The sequence below is a fragment of the Manacus candei genome, unplaced genomic scaffold (assembly GCF_025592945.1).
Source record: "Manacus candei isolate 608988 ecotype Guabito, Panama unplaced genomic scaffold, ASM2559294v1 h1tg000022l, whole genome shotgun sequence".
NCBI lineage: Eukaryota > Metazoa > Chordata > Aves > Passeriformes > Pipridae > Manacus > Manacus candei.
In genome coordinates, this window is record NW_026138070.1 from 1935845 (window position 1) to 1959055 (window position 23211).

At 47.7% G+C, this 23211-nt stretch overlaps 2 protein-coding genes and 1 non-coding gene across 9 annotated transcripts in view; 2 read left to right on the forward strand and 1 right to left on the reverse strand.

Annotated features, from left to right (window-relative positions):
- The window catches only part of LOC127470628 (coiled-coil domain-containing protein 81-like), a 165760-nt gene that overhangs the window by 26951 nt on the left and 115598 nt on the right, over positions 1 to 23211 (forward strand). The window lies entirely within an intron of this gene.
- LACTBL1 (lactamase beta like 1) lies at positions 1872 to 23203 on the reverse strand. Of its 6 annotated transcripts, none has more exons than XM_051786333.1 (9): positions 22560 to 23203; positions 21473 to 21527; positions 20599 to 20686; positions 16761 to 16905; positions 14834 to 14943; positions 12594 to 12751; positions 10513 to 10760; positions 7100 to 7205; positions 1873 to 4406 (listed from the first exon to the last, which is right to left on the reverse strand). In XM_051786333.1, the coding sequence occupies exons 3-9, from the start codon at positions 20617 to 20619 to the stop codon at positions 3428 to 3430; spliced, it is 1767 nt and encodes a 588-aa protein (XP_051642293.1). In that variant the 5' UTR covers positions 20620 to 20686; positions 21473 to 21527; positions 22560 to 23203; the 3' UTR covers positions 1873 to 3427. The 6 variants fall into 6 exon arrangements, with proteins under 6 accessions (XP_051642294.1, XP_051642293.1, XP_051642292.1 ...); XM_051786332.1 differs by having other exon boundaries at positions 21473 to 21614; XM_051786330.1 differs by having other exon boundaries at positions 21473 to 21733.
- On the forward strand, positions 11694 to 11767 carry TRNAN-GUU (transfer RNA asparagine (anticodon GUU)). The gene has a single exon. It is a non-coding gene; the product is annotated as a tRNA-Asn (tRNA).

Genomic DNA, 23211 nt, shown 5'->3' on the forward strand with positions numbered 1-23211 from the left:
GAGCTGTGAAAAAAAAGCCTGATCTGGCTCTGTGGATTCCGTACTTCCCACTTATCCATGTCTGAATGTCTTTGAAGTGTAACCTTAACTGGATAATTTGAGTTTATTGTGCTTGTTTTGAGAAAATTATCTCATCACAGAGCAATCACAACATCCTTGTGAGGCTGATTGGAGGGAGACACGCTGGGAGAGGAGCTGGGAATTGTTCTCTGTCAAACCAGGGTGCTGCACCAAGTGTGATTCCACGGGAATCTGTGAGCCAGCACTATCCAAGATTTCCCTGGACACCTTGGGTTGAACAGATTTTGCTTACATTTGCAGATAAAAGCAGGCTGTGAGGGGTGAGCTGTGCATGGAGATGTTTCAGAGGAAGAGGGGCTTGTTCTGGCACCCTGGAGGGGCAGAATCAACACGGGCAGGGACCTGCAGCAGGAGCTCAGCAGAACTGCCAGGAATGGGGCAGCTGGGCAAATATCTGGGGATTGTTATGGATTAAAAATGGGATGTGAGCTGTGAGAGTGGAAAAAAAAATGGAAAGGGACACCTTCCACTGGCCTGGTTTGCTCCTTTGATCCAGCCTGGCCTTGGACACTCCCAGGGCTGGGGCAGCCCCAGCTTCTCTGGGCACTCTGTGCCAGGGCCAAACCACCTTCACAGGGAGGAATTTCTTCCCAGTATCCCACCTAATCCTGCCCTCTGGCAGATCCACAGAGCTGATACAGCTCCATAGACTTCCCAGGAATTAACTGCAGGAATATTTGGAGAATGTACCCAAACAAAACCAAGAATCAGGATGAATTTCCAGACCTTCCTTCACAGCAGGAAAAAAAAGGCACCTTGTACTCTGAGGACCACATTTTCTGCCCTCAAAATTATAACTAATGTTGATGATATTTCCCACAAACCTGTGGTGACAGGAGGAAGATTCCTGGATTCCCATTTCCCTGTCCTTTGCTGGATCCTGTGGCACAGGAGGAGCTCAAGGCTTTTCCTGGGGTTATAAAATCCCCAACCTGCAGCAGTGCTGGGATTAAAGGGGCCAGTTCTCCCAATAGAGCTCCCTGCAGTGATTTCTGTCACCTTCTGTCACCCTGCAGGGAAGCTGCTGCTGCTCTGCCAACTCCCAGAGAAATCTGGGCCCTTGGATATTCTGCTGTGGATACAATCCTCAGAGAAAGAGGGGCCTGTGATAACATCCCCCTCCCACAAATCCTAATCCCAGGAGTTGAAATTCCTTGAGATGGTGTGTGAAGGTGAATAGGTCATGAAGTTCCCTCCACAAACCCTGTCACAGATCACAGCAACTCCCAACACTAATAGAAAAAAGAGAACTTTGGTGTTTTCAAGCTGCAGTTTGCATGATCCAGGTGCAATTGGATGTGGGTTTTGGAGATATTTCTCCTGGAACCTGACTGGCAGCAATGGCTAGATCAACCTCTGCTAAAAATGTTGTGAAGTTTAAGGAAATTTAAAACAACCTTTGATAATAAAATTTTAAATAAAAAGTTTTAGTTTAAATTTATTTCCATTTTAATTTATTATTTGTTATTTGTATTTATTTATTTATTATATATTGTTATATATTATTATTTTATTTTTTTAATTATTAAATATATATCTGTATCAAAAATGATGCAGAAGTGCCTCATTTTCTCAGTGAACTTTCCCTTTGTTGTTGAGGTGAGAAGCTCCCACAACCATCAGTCAATGCTTTCCATGCCTTCTTTGTTTCTAACACAGGTCAGGGGAACACCTCATCCTGCTGGTTCCCTGAGGAGACCAGGAGAGGGAAAACCACAGCAGAAGAAGTTTCTGCTCCCCTGCAGAGGGTCCATATCCCATGTGTGCTCCAGGGGATGGATACAGGGATGTGGGACACTACAGAGGGTTCATGTCCCATGGCAGAAGGTCCCCTATCCCATGTGTGCTCCAGGGGATGGACATGGGGTGTGGGACACTGCAGAGGGCCCATATCCCATAACAGAGGGCCCATATCCCATAACAGAGGGCCCATATTCCATGGCAGAGGGTCCATATCCCACTGCAGAGTATCCATATCCCATAGCAGAGGGTCCATATCCCATAGGAGAGGGTCCATATCCCATAGCAGAGGGTCCATATCCCATAGGAGAGGGTCCATATCCCATAGGAGAGGGTCCATATCCCATAGGAGGGCCCATATCCCCATGCCATGTGTGTTCCAGTGGGCCATAGGCAGGACTGAATTCCATTTCCTTGCCAGTTTAGGCATCAAGGCAGCAGGGATTGAGCCTGGAGACAACTCTGCTTTTTCTTAATCTGCAGCCTAAGGATTGTTTTCCATAGGTGAGTTTTTTAAGGGTTTCTGGAATGGTGATTGTGAGAGCAGGAGTGAAATCACAAGCAGGCAATTGTGGAATTCCAGCCACAACCTGTTGTTTCCTTCTCTCTGTGGTGAATGGTGTAAAAAACAGCAAAGAGATGTTTTCATCAGCTTCATCCAAATCACCCCAAACACCTGAACAGGCAATCTCTTTGTCTTCAAGAGACTGTATTTGCATATACTTACATGAATTTACAGTTTTTTATTTACAGTTTTTTATATGCATTTACATCTACAAGTAAAATACTTAAAAAATGTATGTACTACAGTATGTCACAGTGCAGGAAACCAAAAAAAAAAAAGTTGTTGTTCTCAGCTTCCAAATACAAAAGAAGGATCAGTGATTCATCAGAAAATGCTTCCTAGTTGTTCAAGAAAAAAAAAAAAGCAGCCTAAATAAAAGAAGAAAACTACATCTTTACACAATGCAATTGAAACTTCCCATTTTAGAAGGTTTGGCTTCATTGCCTCAGTACCTGCTCTTTTCTGATATTAAGAACTCTGTATCATTCTGATATGAAAAACTCAGCACAGATGGCACAAGATTTTTTGCTGTAATATATCAATAGGAAAGACAGCCCTGTAAGCCATTTCTGGGGTGGGCAAACCCAGGTAAGGGATCTTGCTCGTGGTAGATGGGCTCCTGAAAAGCCATGGAAAAACCCCTGGACTGAAGAAGAGATATTTTCTGAGAGACACAGGGCATTTTCAGCCTTTGATGATACCAGTTGATAACTACAATGGTCATCAAACAGACAAGGAAAGCATGGACGCTTCAGTGCTCAGTTTTGTTTTTATGGCATCCAAACACAATCCCCTCAGCACATTCCCACCTCTTTTTTATGTTCTGCAGGCATCTCCAGCTGGCCTGTTGTGCATTTTGGGGGGTTGCCAGTCATTAAACCCATGTCAGAAGCGGGAAGTCATTTTAGAAGTGTTTGTTTGGCAAAAGAGCCATTTGCCACCACCTTTCCCTTTTAAGTGGCTTCCATGGAGCCGACCAGAGTCTGATAAGACACAGATTTGAAGCCACCTCCCAGAAGAGGTGAGGGGAGCAGGGGGTGTTTAGCTGTAGAACACGGGCTTGCGGAGCACACGCACCACGTTGTAGGTGTTCAACCCCGGGGCGTCAAAGCCAGGAGACAAACCCTTGCGGTCAAAGGGGTAAAAGTTAAAGAGCTGCCCATTTTGGGTCTCCAGGGAGATGGAGGCAGAGCCCAGGTGCAGGACACACGGGAACTCCTTGTCAAAAACAACTTGGAATACACGATCCTCCAGGTGGTGGAGCTTGATTGTCCGATACTTCTCGGGGATTAGCTCTTCTACGTGAGGCCCAAACTGCTGCATGATCAGCACCCCACCAATGCCAACTTTGATCTCATAGAAAGTCAGGTTGGAGTAGGTGTAGTAGCCAACATAAGGGATGGGGTTTGGAGGGGGGACCACGCTCTTCTCTGCCTCCCGGAAAGCCGTCTCCATGGCCGGAATGAGGTACTCGTAAGTCTGAGTCACAACATCCCCACCCTGAGGCCTGGGCCCTGACATGAGCACGATGAAGCTCAGGTGGAGCTTGGGGATTAGAGAGAAGGTGGCTGAGTAGCCATCGAGGTCCCCATCCTTCCTGATGACATCGTAGCCCAGCTGCTCGTTGATCTCCCAGGGCGTGCCGGTCTTGTTGGCAAAGTAGTCGCTGGAGCACTCGAGCAGCGGGGTCAGCATGGTCTTCACCGTGTCAGGCTCCAGCAGCCGGCGGTGGTAGGTGCCCAAGAAGACCATGGCCAGCTTGGCCAGGTCGGCGGCCGTGGAGTACATCTGCCCAGAGGGTCTGTACCAGCCCAGGTCGTAGAGCGGGGCGGGCTGGCGGCTGCCGTAGAAGCCCACGGCCATCTGGGAGCGGACGGGCGGCGTGAGGTCGAACCCCGTGTCCTCCATGCCCAGCCGGTCCAGGATGTGCTCCGAGATCCAGCGCTGGTACTGCCCGTCGGCCCCGTGCTCGGCCAGCACGTGGGCCAGCAGGGAGAAGGCCAGGTTGCTGTAGTGGCACCTGGGAAGGAGGAGGAATATCTCGGGATCAGCTTTGCCCAGCGGGGATGGGACAAAACGGGGGCTGCGTCTGTTTGTTCTGGGGGTACTGACATTTTAGGGAATGATGTGCTAAAGAGAGAGGAGAGATGAAGGAGACCTCCTCACTCTCTACAGCTCCCTGACAGGAGGGTGTAGCCGGGGGGGGTGGGTGTCTTTTCCCAGGAAACCATCAGCAAGACAAGAGGGCTGGGTCTCAAGTTGTGCCAGGGGAGGTTTAGGTTTGATATTAGAAAGAATTTCTTTCCAGAGAGGGTGATCAGACATTGGAATGGGCTGCCCAGGGAAGTGATGGATTCTCCCTCCCTGGAGGTTTTTAAGAAGAGACTGGATGTGGCATCAGTGCCATGGGCTGGGAACCACAGCAGAAGTGGATCAGGGGTTGGACTTGATAATCTCAGAGGTCCCTTCCAACCCAGTTGATTCTATGATTCTATGAGAGACAGGGATACAGTGTGGATGTGGATATGAAAAAATAGTGGCTATGTGTCACTTAGGGAAGACTCATACTTTATGGAATGACACAGTAAAAAAAGATGAAGGAGAGACAGGGATACAACGTGGATATGGATATGGGCATGAAAAAACAATGGCTGTGACTCTCATTCAGGGGAAAAAGCACATTTTATGAAATCACATGCTTAAAAGAGAGGAGAGATGAAGGAGAGACAGAGAAAAGCTCTGTGTTGTTTCCTTGTTGTTAAATCAAGAAAGAGAAATATTTTACAGCAACATCAGCAGAGTTATAGAACTCTGATGGACAGAAAGACCTGGGGATGGAACAGGAACACTCCTGTATATTTGCATACCTTCACTTATTGTTTATAACAGTTCACAAAGAACACATCCATTCTTTTCAAGAGCAAATGGAGAGTTCCAGGTGTTTGCTTAGAGGTCTCAAAATCCCAGGTAAGCCTCTTTGGGGATTGACTCTGGTATAATCACTTAAACACCTAAGCGACCTTAAGATGGTAAAAGCACTTAAAGAGCACTTAAAAGCCCACAAAGCAGCAACCAGCACTGTGGAGGCATTAAAGAAGTGCTTCAGTCTTTAATATCCATCAAGTGATTTAAGTCTTTATGCTTGAATGGAGTTTAATGGCATGAAGACATGAATGAGCAAGTTTTTTTAAACACATTTTCAAAAATTAATTGTATTTTCAGCTTGGTTGTTTGGTTGGTTTTTTTTCAACTGTGGTTTTTTTCAACTGTTGTTTTTTTTTCATCTGACTGAGGCCTATTTAGGTCATAAATTTGGTACCACTTCAACCTTTTCCAGCCCATCTGGCTGAATAAAAGTGTGATGAGCATATATATTTATTACCCTAAGAATAAATACATTCTGGATCTAAAATTTTATGTCTGAAATGGAGCTGAACTTCAACATAGAAAAATATATCAAAATGTCTGTGTCAATAAATGGGAACTTCCCTTGGGAAGTATGTCCAGGAACAGGGAGAAAGTTAAAACTATCAACATTAAGTTGATATTTATTAAGTTATTAAGAGGTTATGAGACTATGAGGGGATGTCCCTGTGTATCTTCATGGGGAGCACAATATAAAGATACCAATAAAGATAATACCAATAAAGATATAAAAATATCAAAGAAAATTATGGTATTTAAGTCTTAAAATTCTTTAAAGAATAGCTGTTGTAGATATGGGAGAGAATTAACAGAATTGAAGGAATTAACAGAAGTGAAGGAATTAACAGAAGTGAAGGAATTAACAGAAGTGAAGGAACCTCTGAGCTTTCCTCCTCCATGGGCATGGTAGATCCTCAGCCATCCTGGGCAAATTCTTTCAGGATTTCCCTTTGCAGACTTGGAAAAAATTTTGCCAAGTTAGCTGTAATCCTTTCTCTCCCCTGATGTTCACTGGATGCTGTTTAAGGAAGTGTGGAAGTGTCCAAGGTTGGATGGAGCTTGAAGTAATCTGGTCTAGTGGAAGGGGGGTGGAACAAGATGATCTTTAAGGTCCCTTCCAACCCAAACCATTCTGGGATTCTGTGATTCCATGATATTTTTGAGTGTTTGCAACTCAGGTAATGGACTTTTAACAGGCCACAGAAATTACAAAAAGCATTCACAGACCTTTTAGATAATTTGGAGACTTACAAGTGACTACAGACACGATTTTAACTGAAATCTGTGCTGTTTTAAACTGTTTAAATTAACATTTCCACTACAGAAAACCTGCATTTAAGGCTCATTGGACCCAACTATGGCAGTTTAACTTGCCTCATCCAGACTTAAAAAATGAAAAACAGATTTACAGAATATTCTGAGTTGGAAGGGACCCACAAAGGTCATCAAGCCAGTCCCAGCCTCAGACAGGTGTGTGGGGAGGTGGCTGAAGCTCCCTTTGGGAATGTTTATCCATTGGCCATGGAGGCTGCAGGTGGGGCTAAGAGTGAAGAACACACTCCTAAAAGCTCCTAAAATTAATCCATCTGATCTGCTAAAGAGAGGAGAGATGAGGATACAATGTGGATATGGATATGACAAAATAGTGGCTATGTCTCTCATTTAGGGGAAAATTCACATTTTATGGAATGACATGGTAAAGAGAGGGGAGGGATGAAGGAGAGACAGGGATACAGTGTGAATATGGACGTGGATGTGGCTGAAAGCCCATAAATGAATCCATCTGACCTGGTTCCTGGATCAGCCACCAGCACATCATCCTTGAGGAGAGCCAGGGCGTCCTGCGTGGTGCCCTTCCACAGCAGGCTGGTGGATCTCAGCCTCCTGGGCAGACCTGGGCCAGGGAAAAGAGATTCATTCCAGAGAAAGCACGGGAATGCTGAGTCTGGTGAGGAGGGAACAGGAGCCGAGGCAGTCAAGTTGGAAGCAACAACGATGGACTCGTGTGCTTTGCAGCCACAAGGACCTGTTCCCACCACACTGCAGGACCCCCCAGCCTGGGTGATGTGAGTCCTGCCCAGTATGAACTAGGGGTGCTACAGCTCAGTGAAAAGACCTCCACGAATGATCCAGAACCTCCTGTACCCCCAGGGGTGTTTTGGCTTGTTGGGTCCTGGGGAAATCCCTGCCCACATTCCCACAGGGCTCTATTCCCGTGACTACAGGGGTGTGTGACAGCCCCTTTCACCAGAATTTCATTCTTCACATCTCACTTTTGAGGGCTTGAACTTCTCTGAACGGCTCCAAGCTTGGCCTAAAGTATTTTTGTCTTCCCCCCAGCCCATCTTTAGCAACATTTATTCAAGGGTTCTGAATGTAGGAAAAAACAAAATTCTTTTTACTGAATGTAGAAAATACTAAGGTTTTTTTTTAACTTTTAGTTCCACACTGAGCATGGATTCCCTAAAATCTTTTGACAAGTAGTTTTTAAATTGCCCCAGATGCTCTGAACAGATTCTGTGGCTCTCCATGTCCAGAACTTGGATTACACCTAGAGTGGAGTCCTTGTGGCTGTTTCCAGCTCACTTTGATGTAGAAGTGAGGAGGAAATTGGGAAGTGTTTGTGACAGAAAAGCAACTTGTAATAGTCTGCTCAGTGATCATGGGCTTAATCATAGAACTATGGAATTGTTAATGTTGGAAAATCCCTCTCAGATGGAGTCCAACCATCAGTCCAGCACCAATCACCACCATGTCCACCACTAAAGCACGTCCTCAGTGCCCCATCCAAACGTTGTTTGAACACTTCCAGGGATGGGGACTCCCCCACTGCCCTGGGCACCCTCTTCCAATGTTTTTCAAACCTTCCTGTGAAAATCCTTTTCCTAAAACCCAGTCTAAACCTTCCTTGGTGCAATGTGAGGCCTTTTCCTCTCCTCCTGGATCCTGGTAAAGCTGAAGGAGGCCCCACTCTTTTGGAGCAGCAACTCTTGCTTTTCTCGGTTGGCCTGACCTTGGGATTTGAGCTGGAATGAGAGCACTGTTTGTGCTCCTGCTCTGTGGTTGTTTGTGCAGCTGAATGACCAGGTAAGTGAGGCACTGATCATCTTCCAGCTCCTCCAGCTCCTTCATTTTCTACTTGCTGCAAAGACAACGTTGGAGTGCTGGGAGAGTTCCCCAGAGTCCTGACAGCAGTGCAATATCTCTCCTGAGGTTCATTAGGAATGATAAACCAGAAGATGTGTGAGCATAATATAACCCACAGTCATTGATTTATAGCCCATGGGCTGCTAATTGATGTGACAAGCACACTGTTAATAATTTACAATCTCATCCCATTCTGTCATTCAGATGTGTTTGAAAATCCTGGGCTTAACAAGCTGGAGCTTTCCCCCAGCAATGTGCTGAGTGCTGAGGAGAAAAACCTTTGGAGTTCCTTTTGTAATGTGCAATGGAGAAGAGCCCAGATAATGAGAATCTATTAGAGATCACTTTCCACTGGAAGAATTCAGAGGAAAACCACTTTACAATGTGTCATGCAGCGGCTTTGATCCTGGTGCCAAGCAGAACCTATTCCTTTTTGGGGTTTTGACAGACAGCAAATGCAATGTGGGACCTCAACATTCAATTGATTTGCAGCTGGGATTTTGAAACTGTGCTTTTGCTTCTACTAAATTGTCAGGGTCTGAGGTAGTTGGTGTGTCCTGCTGGTGTGGTCTGGGAAATTTGGGCCAAATTCTAAAAAAAAAAAAGGCACAGGAGCACAAAAGGAGCTGATCAAGGGCACAAATCCAGGCAGTGATGGAAGCAATGGAGGGGCTGCACAGCACAAGCACCCAGGTGCACTTTTGACATGTGCTTCTCACAACATTTCTAGGGTGCACTTCACACCTCACTGGGTGACAGGAGCAGCCAGAGCAGCTCCAGATACTCCTGAGAGTCAGAGGGGACTGGGCAGGGTGGGTAATTCCTGGGGACAACATGTGGGTAGAGCCAGACCCTGCCTGCAGGGAAAGGGGGTGGGCAGGGATGTGGCCATTGGCCACTTTGGGCTGTTTGTGGGTTTGTTTCCAGATTTCATCCACATCATTCCATTTTTGGGGAGCCCTTATTTTGATACTGCTTTGCTTCAGGGGATGCTGTGCCCCATCCTGCAATTTGCCTACCTGCTGTTTTGATCTTGGCTCCTAATTTTAGGGCATTTATTCCAACCTGGAACAATGCAGAGGCTACAGAGATTAACCAAAATGCCACACAAGATACCAGCACAGTCTCTTTGGCCATTTTGAATTTTGGAATCTCTCAATCAAGTAATAGCAGCTTTATTTTGGAGAAAGGTTAAAGTTCTGAATCCCATGAGCTCCTTCTACCTTAATGTAACAGTTACCCAGTTCTGAAGCAGCAGCACATTAATGCTTCTCTGCCAACAAGTGCAGAGCCATGAATAGCTCAGGAATCCCAGCTCAGGAGCCACACTGGCAGCTAAATTTAGCTCATCAATCAAGGTCCTTCTATTCAAAGCAAAGAGGTTTGGTGCCTCTTTGACCTCCAACTCTACATCTCAGAAAAAACAGTGCACTCTGGGCTGGAGCACAAGCCACTGTTATGCAATAAGAGCCTGGTTTCAGGATATTTCAGGAATAAGATGGTGGGATGCACCAGGAATAAAATATTGTGGGGTGTTGGGATATTTGGGGAATAAAATACTAGGATGTGATGGTAACATAATGATGGGATAAAATATGACAGGAATAAAATATTGGGATATGTGACACGTAGAACCTTGTGATATGATGGAACTTAACATTGGGATATAATGGGAATGTTGGGAACATGCTGCAAATAAAGAATTGGGATACGTGAGGAACAGAACACTGGGAATGAAACGCTGGTGTGTGTGTGTTAAATCCAACCCTGGGATACCTGTGGTACCAAATTGTGAGGAATCTGAATCCCTTTCAAGGGGAAAAACAACTCCCCAGCCCACAGGGCAGGTCGGCCCCTTTCCTGGCAGGTGGCCTGGAACAAGAGTTTCCTTTCAGCACTCCAGGAAGCTGCTCCCAGGAATCCTGCTGACCTCTGGGAAGGGCACAGGGCAGGGTCCATACCGGGAAACACCTTCTCAGCAGCCTTTTGTACCCCTGGGATTTAGGCTGTTGTGTCTGTGGGCTCTGGGGTGGCCCAGAGCAGGGCTGGCTCACCTGAGAGCTGACTGGCCATCCTGCGCAGGGTGACGGGCGATGGCTTCGGTGGCATCGAGCCCTTCTCCAGAAACACCAGCCCATCTGCTGTGTACCTCTGCTCGGAGTCCCTCAGCCTTCCCAGGGGGTTCTTGATAACAAAGTTCTGGGCATAACGCTCCAAGGGGTCATCCAGAGACGTGACCTTGCCTTCCTCCCACATCTTGTACAGCATAATGGTGGGGAAGATCTTGGAGACGCTGGCGATTCTGTGAACAGACAAACAGGCAGAGAAATTAAACTTCAAGAAGCTCGTGAATCAAGAGGAAGGATGGTACATGAGATCACTGTAGCTTTCATGGCACCAAGGCTGACAGAGCTCAAGGAGTGCTTGATCATCCAAGATGATCCTCTGGGGCACAGGGGGTGACTCCTGGGGATGGGCCTGTGCAGGGCTGAGGGTTGGACTGGATGATCCTTTTGGGTCCCTTCAAACTCAGCATGTTCTGTGATTCTGTGACACCTTTGCCCATTCTGAAGGGAAGGGTTAAAATATAGGTAAGAAGCTTGAATTAATAGCCTTAAATCTGAACCTTTCTCAACTGACAACCTCTGTGCTCAGCAGTGCAGTGGCTGCAGATCTTTTCCTAGTCACTTAGTATTCATGAAATTACCTATTTTGTAAATGATTGGTTAGTAAATACCATAAAGGAAGAACAGGCACTGATCTCTGCTCTGTGAGGACCAGGGACAGGGCAGCAGGGAATGACCTGGAGTTGGGTCAGGGCAGGTTTATGTTCTCAGGAAAAGGATCTCAGGAAAAGGTTCTTCCCCCAGAGGGTGGTTGGCACTGCCCAGGCTCCCCAGGGCAGTGGGCACAGCCCCAAGGCTGCCAGAGCTCCAGGAGGGTTTGGTTGATCCTCTGGGGCACAGAGTGTGACTCTTGGGGATGGTCCTGTGCAGGGCTGAGGGTTGGACTGGATGCCCCTGGTGGGTCCCTCCCAGCTCAGCACATTCCGTGATTTTGGCGACAAAACCTTACTGGTAGTTTATTGGAATTTTACGGTTAAAATCACAGACTTACAGAATCCTTTAGGGTGGAAAAGACCTCTAAGACCACCAAGCCTCACCATTTACCCAGGGCCACCCCTAAACCTCGTCCCCAAATGCCAGATTGGCACGTTTGGAGCTGCCCCCAGCCTGTCCCTGTGGCGTAACCGGGCAGCACGTTCGGCTGTTAACCGAGAGGATGGTGGTTCGAGCCCACCCAGGGACCTGGATCTGATTCCAGGGGTTGGAACTACACCTTTAATGTCCCTTCCAACCCAAACCATCTAATGGTTCTGGTAGAAAAATAGTGGAAGGTCCTTTTATCCCATATTACAGATGGGGAAGAAACAGATGATCTGAAACTTTCCAAAACTGTCTGTTCTGAGAACAAAATTGACTGTCAGAGTGCAGCCCATGTGTTTCATAGATAACACAGGTAGAATGCACTGAAAATAGATATTTAAATGAAAATCCTTATATTTTTTTTTGTTTTAGCACACACTAAGAGCTTGATTCTATATTCACCTAAAAAATAACAGCCAATATGACACTGGGAGGATGAATAAGTGTACAGGTCTATTTTATGTGTAGTAGAAACTCTCCCCAACCCCCAATTTTTTCCTAGGCTGAAATTTATATCATTATTGTTATTATTATTATTATTGCTTTAATTAATATTTTAACCCTCTGACCCTGTCTCCTCTCTGTTCTCTTTTTTCAGTATCTGTGCCAGTTCTCAACCTTCAGATTTGCTCCCTAGGCCTCCTCAAAATATGGAGCCACTCCTATGAATGTTTTCAGGCTCTTCAAGACGGTAATTTAAAATATTATCAGATCAAATTAAGAAAAAAATTCAATAAATACATCCTAAGTAACTCGTTAAACCACCAGCAAGCGATAATTGCTGAAGCATCATCTCACAAAGTTTCAAGAGAGGTTCGTGCTCCCTGTAGGAGCCACGTGACAGTGGCTCTGTTTCCTGACTGCCTGCCCGTGCCAGGGTTACATCCATCTGCCTTTTCCTGGCTCTCTGCCTGTGCCAGGGCTCTCACCTGTAAATGGTGTATTCGTTGGGCACAGCCGAGGAGGGGTCGGAGATGTTCTTCTTCCCAAAGTTTCCTGTCCAGAGCACTGTGTCGTTGTAGATGACGATGGCAGACATGGCTGGCAGCCCTGAGCTGTGCATCTTCTGCCTGAGCATCAAATCCACCTGCAGAACGAGGAATTCCCAACTGAAAACTCTTATAATGCATCCAGTCTGTGCCAGACCACCAGCCTTCCTCACTCCTGAGCACTCCAGAGGGGTTCTATGAAATGTATGTTGTCAAAAGAAAATATTTTAACTGTTTAACAGTTTCTTAGCATTGCTTATGTTGAATTATCCAGTTCTGCCTGCAGGAGGTGGGTGGAGCACAGCTGGATGATGAGACCTCCACAGCCTGGGCACAACAGGCAGCAAAGGGCAACCACAGCCCTTTGGTTGCTGTGTTGTTTTTCAGATTGCAGTTTAACAGGAGCCTGAGCTCAAAGGTGTTTCATGGAGTGAAAAGTCTCATGGGATATTTGAAAAGTCGTCTTCTTGTACAACTTTGACCGTAAAATACTAGTGCAGAGAACAGATGTGCAGGGTACAATTTAAAAAGGAAGAATTTACAGTTATTGCATGTTGGCATTTGGTTTTAATCTTAAATATTAGAAGGATGAGCAACAGGTTCTTTGTCATATAGACCGAAAGGAAGACACTGGTGACTTGTCTCAGGTACTGCAAGACCTTCAGTGTGTGTTTGTGTCCACAGGCTTAGGCAGAACCTGAGGGCTCTGAAGATACACTTTTAAGGTGCTCATTCCTAAGCCCCCTTCAAACACCTCTGTCTTCCATTGTTGAAGTTCCCTGTGCCTTATTCAGGCTGCAAAATGGGAATGTGTTCACCAGCCTCTTCAAAGAAGTGCCTGGATACTTCATTTCCCAAGGGTGCAAAAGAGGAGATTGGATGACTGTGGTGGACACTCAATGTTCTGCACATCCCTCACCTCTCTGACTAATCCTAATTGAACAGTAAAACACTCTGCAGTAACCCCAGAGACAGGCAGAGACTTCCTAAGAGTGGCTGTGAAGTGCTGGGAATTGAAATTCCGTGTGGATACAGCGCTGTGTGTGCAGGAGAACAGCCCTGAGCACACCCACCACACAGGGGCTGAGAGCTGCTCCTGGGCTCCCAGCAACAAAACCTGGGGGCTCTGGTGGCTGCTCCTGGGAAAGCACCTGCTCAGTGCCTTCAGGTCAATCAGATGGGAAGGGTCATTAGAGAAGTAGCACAAAATAAAATAGGAAAGCCATTTTTTCATTGTAAATTCACTTGCATCGTGAATGTTGCAGTCAGTGCTGAATTCCTGCTGCCTGTGAGAAAGAAAAGATGGAAGGGAATGGGATAAGGGGTATAGAAAATCAGGAGTGTCCTGTCCTGATGGGCCAGACAGTCCAGGCAGTGCTGCAGTGTTTCCTAGAGCCTGTCAGAAGTTCAGTCAGTGCTGAAATGTCAAAGACACTTTATGACTCCCAGGGAATCTTGATGTGACATCACACCGAGGGAATACTGATGGAACATCACATCAGGGGTATCCTGATGGTGCATCATCCAATCTCCTCTTTTGCACCCTTGGGAAATGAAGTATCCAGGCACTTCTTTGAAGAGGTTGGTGAAAACATTCCCATTTTGCAGCCTGAATAAGGCACAGGGAACTTCAACAATGGAAGACAGAGGTGTTTGAAGGGGGCTTAGGAATGAACACCTTAAAAGTGTATCTTCATTCAGATGCAGGTCTTCTACCTCTTTCCCTTCCCCTCCACTCCCTCCCTTGAACCTACAAGTAGCTTTGTACTTCTTAAACTGTGGCATGGGGAAAGCCAGCAAAGCAAGAAAATAAGGAATTGGCAGTCACTTATAAAAAGGAACTAGTTACACAAATCAACTACTTTCCAGGATACATAATAGACCAGATGCCAAGAGCCATGATTTTGTGCTGATAAAAGCTCACCAGACCTTCCAATGGACAAGTGATCGTATTTCTCCATCACAACTTGCCCTGTGGGTGAGAGAACTGCTTGTTGGCCTGTCCTGAATGTTCACTGAAGGAGTTTCATACACCCACTTCTGGGTTCGCGTGTTCTCCACCTCCTCAACTCCCCATATCCTCCCCAGAGATGCTCAGGGGCAAAATACATTCCCCCCTGTACCCCTGCAGGAGAGCAGCCATGAGCTGTGCCTCCCTCTGTTCCCTTATCCCCCCAGACCTTCTCCAAGGCATCCTTCAGGATGGGGATGGGGTGGTCCAGCGGCACCGGCTCAGGGTAGCGGGGACACATCTGCACAGCTTCTGACCTCACTTCCATCACAGAAGGGCCTGGAAAACATTGCAGGGGGAGCACAAGTGACTTCAACAGACACACTGACAAGGTTTAATCTCACCCACCAGTCACCACGAGATTTCTAGTGCTGTCCAGAGCTGAAGGACACTTCTGCACAGGAAAGGGATAGTCCTGAGTTGTGTTTGTCTCACACAGAATAGGACTTGCAGGACCACCATGCTCTGTTATCACTTATTCCAGCATAGGATGGACTTCAGTTGACTCTTAAACCTGGAAGAGTAAAGGACTGGGACTACAGTCCCATCTGACAGTGGGTTTAATCCTCATGGAAGTGCCCTGCCCATGCCTGGAGGAAAGTCTGAGTTGGGGTTCAGGAGAACAGTGTTGGCCCTTGCATTTTGTAACCTCAGAAATGGGTGTTGAAGTGAGTGTGAGTGTCCCCTGAGCTCCAGCACTGTCACAACAGCTGAAAGGTTGCACACCTTCTGTGTTAGTTGTCCCCTGAATTCCCTGCATCCTGCCTGTGCCACAGAAACAGCTGGAATTTTTGTGGTGAGCAAAGCTCTTTAGACTCACTGAGAGATGGGAACTGTCTCACTTGGAGGCACTATTTTTCCAGCTGATCCCAAGGTGTTCATAAACACAGCTCCTCTGCTCTGTGAGCTGCAAACAAATGCTTCTCTGTGTTCTTGTTTAGTGGGTGAACATGAGGCATCAGAACTAGAGATAAGGGGAGAAATGACACTAAGAAATCTTGGAGATGCATGGTATGGACACATAGAGAGCCCACAGGCAGCCTGGTACTCTGTGACAAAAATGTAGGGTCTGAAATGTTTTCCAGACCTTGGTCTGTGAAATACCTCTGAATTCACCATGAATTTTAACTCACCTTTGGGCTACTTAAAACTCTGATTTAATCCTTTAATATTTAATCCTTGCACATACAGTGCCTTGGGACTATTGGTTGAGTTTTCTATAATCAATAGAGGAGGCAAGGGAGCTGCTCCAAGGGCTGGAGTCCTTCTGCTCTGGAGACAGACTGGGAGAGCTGGGGGGATTCACCTGGAGAAGGAAAATTCCAGGGAGACCTGAGAGCCCCTTCCAGTGCCTAAAGGGGCTCCAAAAGAACTGGGGAGGGACTTAGGACAAGGGATGGGGTGACAGGACAAGGGGGAGTGGATTTAGACTGCCAGAAGGCAGAAATAGATGGGATATTGGGAAGGAAATGTTGGCTGTGAGGGTGGGGAGCCCTGGCACAGGTTGCCCAGGGAAGCTGTGGCTGCCCCATCCCTGGAAGTGTCCAAGGCCAGGTTGGACTGGGCTTGGAGCAACCTGGGATAGCAGAAGGTGTCCCTGCCCATGGCAGGGGGTGGCACTGGATGGGCTTTAAGGCCCCTTCCAACCCAAACCAGTCTGGGATTCTGTGATTCTACAAGTTCAAGTGTGAACCAAGGGCTTAAGCCAGTTCAAAGGTCTAAGATTAGGGGAACAGCAAAGGAAGCACTTAGCAAGGTGTAAAAGAAACCTGTTCTAAGCTGGAGTGACTTTTACAACACAGAAAAGGTAAAGAATGTAAAATCAAATGTCTCCTTGGTGCATCAGTTAACCAAAGATGAGCAGCAGAAGTAATGGGGCTTCTCTGGACACCAGCAGAGTTATGTGGTCCTCCATCAACCCAGTGTTCATCTCCTCTGTGTCCTTGCACCAGCAAGGAGGAAGAAATTTATGTGTTGTCTGGAGAAGTTTGTGTGTTTGGGGAAATGCTCTTTGGGGGAAAATGGAGAGAAAGGGTTTTATTAGTGTCCCAAATTCCTGTGCCAAACCATGAGCAAGGCTCAAGCAGAGTACTCACCGGGCTCCACCTTGGGGAGGCTGTACTGCCACAGGAAGCAGCCTGTCATTGCCACAGACAGCAGGAAGAGGAAGACAACCAACACATGGATCCACTTCACCTCCATGGCAGGGAGTTTGAGGAAGCTCCGGCTGCTGGGAGCCTTCTGCAAGCAGAAAAGGGGGCAGAGAGAGAGAAAACACCTCTGCATTTCAGCTGGTGAGAGAGGCCCCATGCACCAGAGAATAAAGCTGCTGAAGGGACAGGGATTGATTTGAGCCCCCTGGTCCAGTGGAAGGTGTCCCTACCCATGGCAGGGGTGGAATGAGATGAGTTTTAAGGTCCTTTCCAACCCAAACCAGTCTGGGATTCTGGAATAATTTCAGCACCAGAGCTGGCCACACCAGCCTGTGTTGGGATAACTGGAACCAGAGATGACTTCTTGCCTTTCAGTGGGGTTTGTAATCCTTACCTTGTGGGTTCTTGCAGAAGAACACAACCACTCCTGCCTTCCCCCTCCCTGCAGGTTAACACCCATCAGACAGGATTCTCAGACACTGCTCTCAGTTCCACCCTTCTCAACCATCAGGACTTATCCCTGGATATCTTTCCAGTCTCTTCTTTTCCAGAGTCAGCATCTGTTCATGGCAGCCACCAGCTAGATCATCTGAGCAGATCCAGCTTTTCTAGATGAATGATGGAATTTTTTCCCCATTTGCTGCCCTCACCCTTCTATGTTGTGCCTGTAAATCCCATCCTATCACACACCATCTGTAAGCTTGGCATTTACAGATGCCACATTTTGGGAAACTGGCTGATATTTTGAGTGTGTGCAGCTCTCAAAACACTGGAGACCATCCAGGTTGGGAACAGAACTAGATAAATGTTGAAGAAAAACAAGGAACAGATGACAAATGAGGAGGTGCCTGAGCCTGGGCTGTGCTCCTTCACTGCCTGCAGGAGGTCAGGAGGGTGCTTTTGAAAGTTTGGCAATTAATGATACAAAACATATGGGCTGCCATTTGCATCCAATATGGTCCACATTCCAAAGCTGTTTCAGGTTGTCTGGACTCACTTGTAGGATAGACAGATTGAAATATTCCCTTTAGATTTCCACACAGCCCTTTTCTTTTCCCTTTTTTTTTTTTTTTTTTTTTTTGAGATGCAGGAGGGTTCAGGCAAAAGCTTCTGCAAATCAGGTGAGCCTTGTCAGTCCCAGCCAGGGAATTTCAGACTCCCACACGGCTCTGTGGCTCAGGAAGGATCCAGCTGGGTTTTCCAGCCCCTGATGAAACTCTAGGCTGCACTTCCTGCACAATTATAGGAACATATCACAGTTCTTTCTAAAGCTTTTTGGCCTGTTCAGACATTCCCATGGGAATTTCTGAAGGCAGGTTCTTCCATGACACGATTAAAACTTCAAGGGTGGCTCAAGACCACGCAGGTACCTGCAACCCACCCCAACCTGAGCCTGCCAGAGCACACGAGGCCCATATTCCACTCCATGATGTTTTTCTAAACAGGGCAATGCCATTTTAGCACCAAACCCATTTTTGTTTGGATGTCCCAACCTCCTGAAGTGCCTTAGTAGGTAGGAGATCACACCGCCCCAAGAGGAGCCTGTGTGTTGAGATCTCTTTAATCCCCCATCCTGTTATTGTTCAGGGTAGGCTGAAGGATGTCACCCAGAGCTGTTTTCCTGCAGCAAGGAGAGCCACAGGGCCCTCTTTGCCCTGCAGTCTTCATGGGATGACTTTTTTTGGGTTCAGTCCCATCAGAATAACGTGTTTCCCCCACCTATTTTCTCTGGTTTTCTGCCTCTTCCCTTGTTTCACTGAGGAACCCTGATTTCTGAGTCCCTCAGAGCAAAGGAAATAAATTTTCTGGTATATTCCTCATCTCACAGATTCCAGACCCCCTGGATCACTAACTGAGGACCCAAAGATACCAACACTGAGCTCATCCTTTAGTCCAAACATCCTTCAGTCCAACCTCCCCTTTACCTCTTGTGGATCATGAGTGCCCTCAATGGCTCTTTTTTATTTTCTGCCCTATAATTTAGTAGGAATGCAAAGAAACCCTGACAATGCCATGGACTGGAGACATGGATCTGTAGCCAGTTGTAGTTGGCTTCCCATCAAACCCCACAGAACACAGCAGAAAACCTCCCAGAATAAAGAAAAAAAAATGGAATAGCAAAAGCTATATAAAATATATATATATATTTCATATGTCACAGATATACAATTAAGGTACTATGTACATAGGAATACAGGAACCCCAAAGCACTCCCAAAAGGGAAAGAGGGGAAGGGAAAAGGAAAAAAAAAAGGGATAAAAAGGGACAGAAACAAAACAGGTATGCACAAGTGAAAAACCCAGTAACCAGCAAATAAAGAACTGGCAATAAAGAACCACTTCCCTTGAGAAAAGCAGGACAACCAGACCCAGCCCAGTACTCTCCCCTCAGGAACCTACTGTTCCCAAACCTCTCTGGAAGAGAAGAGAAGAGAAGGGAGGTCTTCCTGACCACCTTCCATATAACTCAGTTTGTGTAAAGGAATAGCATGGAATTCTTCTTGGTCACTTCCCTAGTTCCTTCCTGGTTACAGGCTGGTCTCCAGGAAGGCCTGGACTGAAACTATCACAGGATCTCTCCTTTATTGATGGGACACCAGATATCCAAAAGTGTGAGAGATATTCACCCCCTCTCAGGAGATGCTCTACCCTCTAAACCCCCTTTCAGAAAAAACCCCGCTGCTTCCCAGTACCTGGGAGGGTGTGAGGGAAGCAGATGGATAAATCCCCATAAACAGACTCCTCACACCTCCCACTCCAGGGCCTGCCTGGTCTCACCTCCTTCTCGGCTGGTTTTGTGGTGCTCAGTGACCGTCTCTGCTCGCACACAGACACAGCAGAGGGGGGCGAGGCGGGGCTTCCAAGCACTTAAACACATGCAAATAAATGCAAATACATGCAGAACAAGCTCACGCAGCTCCCCAGGGGGGTAGCTTGTCAGCATGATACATTTCCCCCCCCTGAGCTTTGAAAAATGAGGATGGGGAGGGATAAATATTTGGGATTCCCATGGGCCACCCAGGTGTGCTTGTCCACCCACCGAGGACCAGTCGGTCCAGGAACATCCCAACACTGGCCACGGAGAGGCAGAAGACCCCCAGCCCCCTCACGTACCAGCAGCAGGAGTGTCTCAGTCCCAAAGGCTGTCCTTGTCCCACGTCCAGGGGTGTGAGGAACACAGCGACCCTACTCCGCCCCGGGCAGGGGGGAGGATGGAGTCCCACCATCCCCTAAATTCACCTGCAGGTCACTGCAGGTGCTGCTTCCCAAAAATCCCGCTCCGAGCCTCCCATCGGAGCCATCCAAGCCCTCCCGATGGTGCTGCCGAACGCCCCCCCGGGCAGGGGGATTAAGGGACAGGGAGGGGAATGGGGACATGGGACACAGAACGGCGTTTGCGCTCAGGAAAGTGCCCGAGGGATTGGATGTTAATTCTCCCTAATGCTCCTGGGCCATGTGTGTGAGTCACGGCTGAAACCAAGAGGGCTTCACCACCTATTTATAGCGCTCTCATCTCCTCCTGGCGCTGGAGCACGAGGCGATTAAGCGGCAGAGGGACAGTCCCCGGGGGGCTCCGGGGCCAGGCTGCTGGGGAAGGGGAGCTGGGCAGATAAACCCCTCGTTCAGGCACTCTCGGGGCTTAATCCTGAGCAGCCTCCTGGAGTTTCCCCGCAGTGGCAGACAAGGGAGTCATTCCCAGCTCAGCAGGCACAAGTGGGATTTCTTTCCCTTTAGCTCTGGAGGGTGGTGGAGGGTTGGGGTCTGTACGAGGGGAGCCTTACCCGCAGCTGTAACCCCTCCATGGCTGCTCAGGGCTCTCTTCTCATCCCCCGTGCTGCCTGCTTGCACAAATAAAAGGCTCATAAACCCCTGTAATGAGGAGAAAGCAACAGTTAGTGCAGGAAAAAAAGCAGAGTCAGAGCAAGGAGGGAAGTCCAGAGTAACAAAGCCCAGCTCAGGTCAGCAGAACAGCAGGGAGGGACTGGTTTTGGATAGGGAGATGGAGGTTGGAATGATGTGATTTTCCAGCCCAAATCACAGTAACCATGTGAGGTAGATCCTCAGTAACACCTTCCATGTCTCTCCCTCTGGTTTGGCAGCACCTTGTGTTTACCCTCAAAGAATCACTCGACTCTTTGGGTGATTTGAGGGCCATTCCCAGCTCTCTAAGGGCTCAGCTTCAGAAATTGTCCCTTCCTTCCCCCTTCAAAGAACCACTTGACTCCTGGACTCCCTTGGGGCCATTCCCATCTCCCTGAGGGCACTGCCCAGTCCCCTCAGGAGCTGTCCCCTGTCCCCCCAGGTTGGGCAGTATGGTGTGGCACAGACTTCTCATTTCCCAGGGCCATCCTCACCCCACCTCCAAACACAAGGAACTGGAGCTTTGAGACCTTCAGGACTGCCACATTTTCACTGTGCCTGCTCCACATGATCCTTCCAGCACCCCCTTTCCCTCTTCACCACCTTGCTCCCCCTTCACAGCCAACAACACCCCCCTTACACTTGGGACCCACAGACACAGCCAAGGAACTCTGTGACAGGTTTGGAAGTGCCAAGATAATGGCACTACCACCACCTTTCCCATAAAACCTCCCTCATCTTGCTACCTGACAGAGGCAGTTCAATCACCAACCCTCCCTAAAAAAGAGCTCTTACCAGCCTTGCTGCTCCCTTCTGGCTTCCAGCTGATGAATTTGGGGCTGTCCTGCAGCTGCAGATGTCGAGAGCAGATGAAGCACTAATCCAACAGCCTCTCTGAGCACAGATTAATCGCCCAGGCCTCACCCCTCTGCAGCATCTGGCCAGGGATGCAGCCAAAGGAAGGATTGCTGCTGATTTCCTGGCTCCAGCAGCAGAGCAGAGTTGAAAATGGGGAGCTGGGGGGCTGAGGGGTGGGTGTCCATAACACCCTGTGAGCTGGAAATGTTAACCATGGGCTGTCACAGCATGGGAGATACATCAGAAATGCTCCCCAAAGAGGAGGGCATGGCCATGCCCTCACTTATGCCCCAAATCCAGGGGGATTATGCACCTCAGTGCCATCCTATGGCCTTCCTCAGATCTTGCCAGGTACAGGTACCCTCCCCATACCACCCCTTCATTTCAGTATCTCCAGGAGTGGCCCAGAATCTGAGAGTGCCCAAAACACTCTGGTGGAGCCTGTGCCCCTGAGCTGTGCCCAAATTTTGGTGAGTGGGGCTGCAGATGACCTCCTCACTAATTAGAGTAGATCAAGCTCCTCGTAGGTTTGTTGCTCCTCATTTCTGGGAACTCCCATTTCCTTCCAACATTCTCTAGGGTGGTCCTGTGCCCAATTATCCCGTAATACCAATAATCCATTTGTCCTGGGAACACAGTCTTTAGCTGATGTGTAAAGTCAATCTGTGCTGGTTGAATGTCCCTCAAGGGTCTGCCAGGGCTCCATCTCTAGTTGTAAGTGGCTAATCTTCTCCACAGGAAATATTCGTGTGCTTTCTTGATAGACTTGCTGCGCCAAAGATTTCTCTCCAATTTTGTGTTACCTCAGTCAAGGGCATCTCTTTCTCTGTGCTGGCTCTATTTCCCATCATTTTCAGGTACTAAGAGGGATTTGAATCCTATTCTACCTGTGCCTTGTGCTGATCAGGCACATTGGGAAGCAAATTGCAGCAGGAGAGGGACTAAAACCCACCCCAGCTCAGAGAAGGACTTAAACCCACTACAGGATTTTCACCAAATCTGCTCATGGAATTTTAACACTCACCCTTCAGTGCTTCCCATTCCAAAGGTCCCATGTGAACTCACACATTGCTGGCAATGGATGTTTGCAGATCCAGTGGTGGTGGTTTGGGGTCACCAAACTGTTAAAGAAATTTCTTCTCCCTGCAGCAAGAGTCTCAGATAGCCCATTCCAGGGGGGAAAAAAATTAATTTGAGTGCTCCAGCAATAGAAACAACTTGACCTGGTGCCTTCAAACAGGGACTGGAGCAAAGAGATCCCTGGATTTCCTGCCCTTACAGTCTCTGCACGTGCTCTTCACACGCCTCTTGGTCCAATGGGGATTTTTGGTCTGGAGTCTCCTAACACCTTCTTGGATTCCCTCCCTGTGTCCACACAGATATTGACTTCTCTTATCTTGTGGGTTTGCAGCTTTGCTGGTGGCTGGAGCCTTCTTGTCTCCTGCTCTGTGCTGGTAGAGCATGGGAAATCCAAACGTCCCTGATTTAGGGCAAGAACTACTTAGCAACAACCCAAACATGAGTGTGTTCTCAGCATTACTCTCACACTGCATCCAAGACACAGCCTGCACCAGCTACCAGAAAAATTACTGAGGAACTCTATTCCAACCAAAGGCACATCTGGGTGAAAGTTCAGAGCTTGTGACCTAAGGCTTCAGCAAATCCAGCTACTCATG

Excerpts from the sequence above, each read along its gene's own strand:
- LACTBL1 (XM_051786329.1), bottom strand. The coding sequence starts at position 16,974 with ATGGGGCCTCTCTCACCAGCTGAAATGCAGAGGTGTTTTCTCTCTCTC. Across the intron at positions 14,944-16,760 it reads CCTCCCCAAGGTGGAGCCCG|GCCCTTCTGTGATGGAAGTG; the intron begins GTGAGTACTCTG and ends AATGTTTTCCAG. Across the intron at positions 7,206-10,512 it reads GATGGCCAGTCAGCTCTCAG|GTCTGCCCAGGAGGCTGAGA; the intron begins GTGAGCCAGCCC and ends TCCCTGGCCCAG.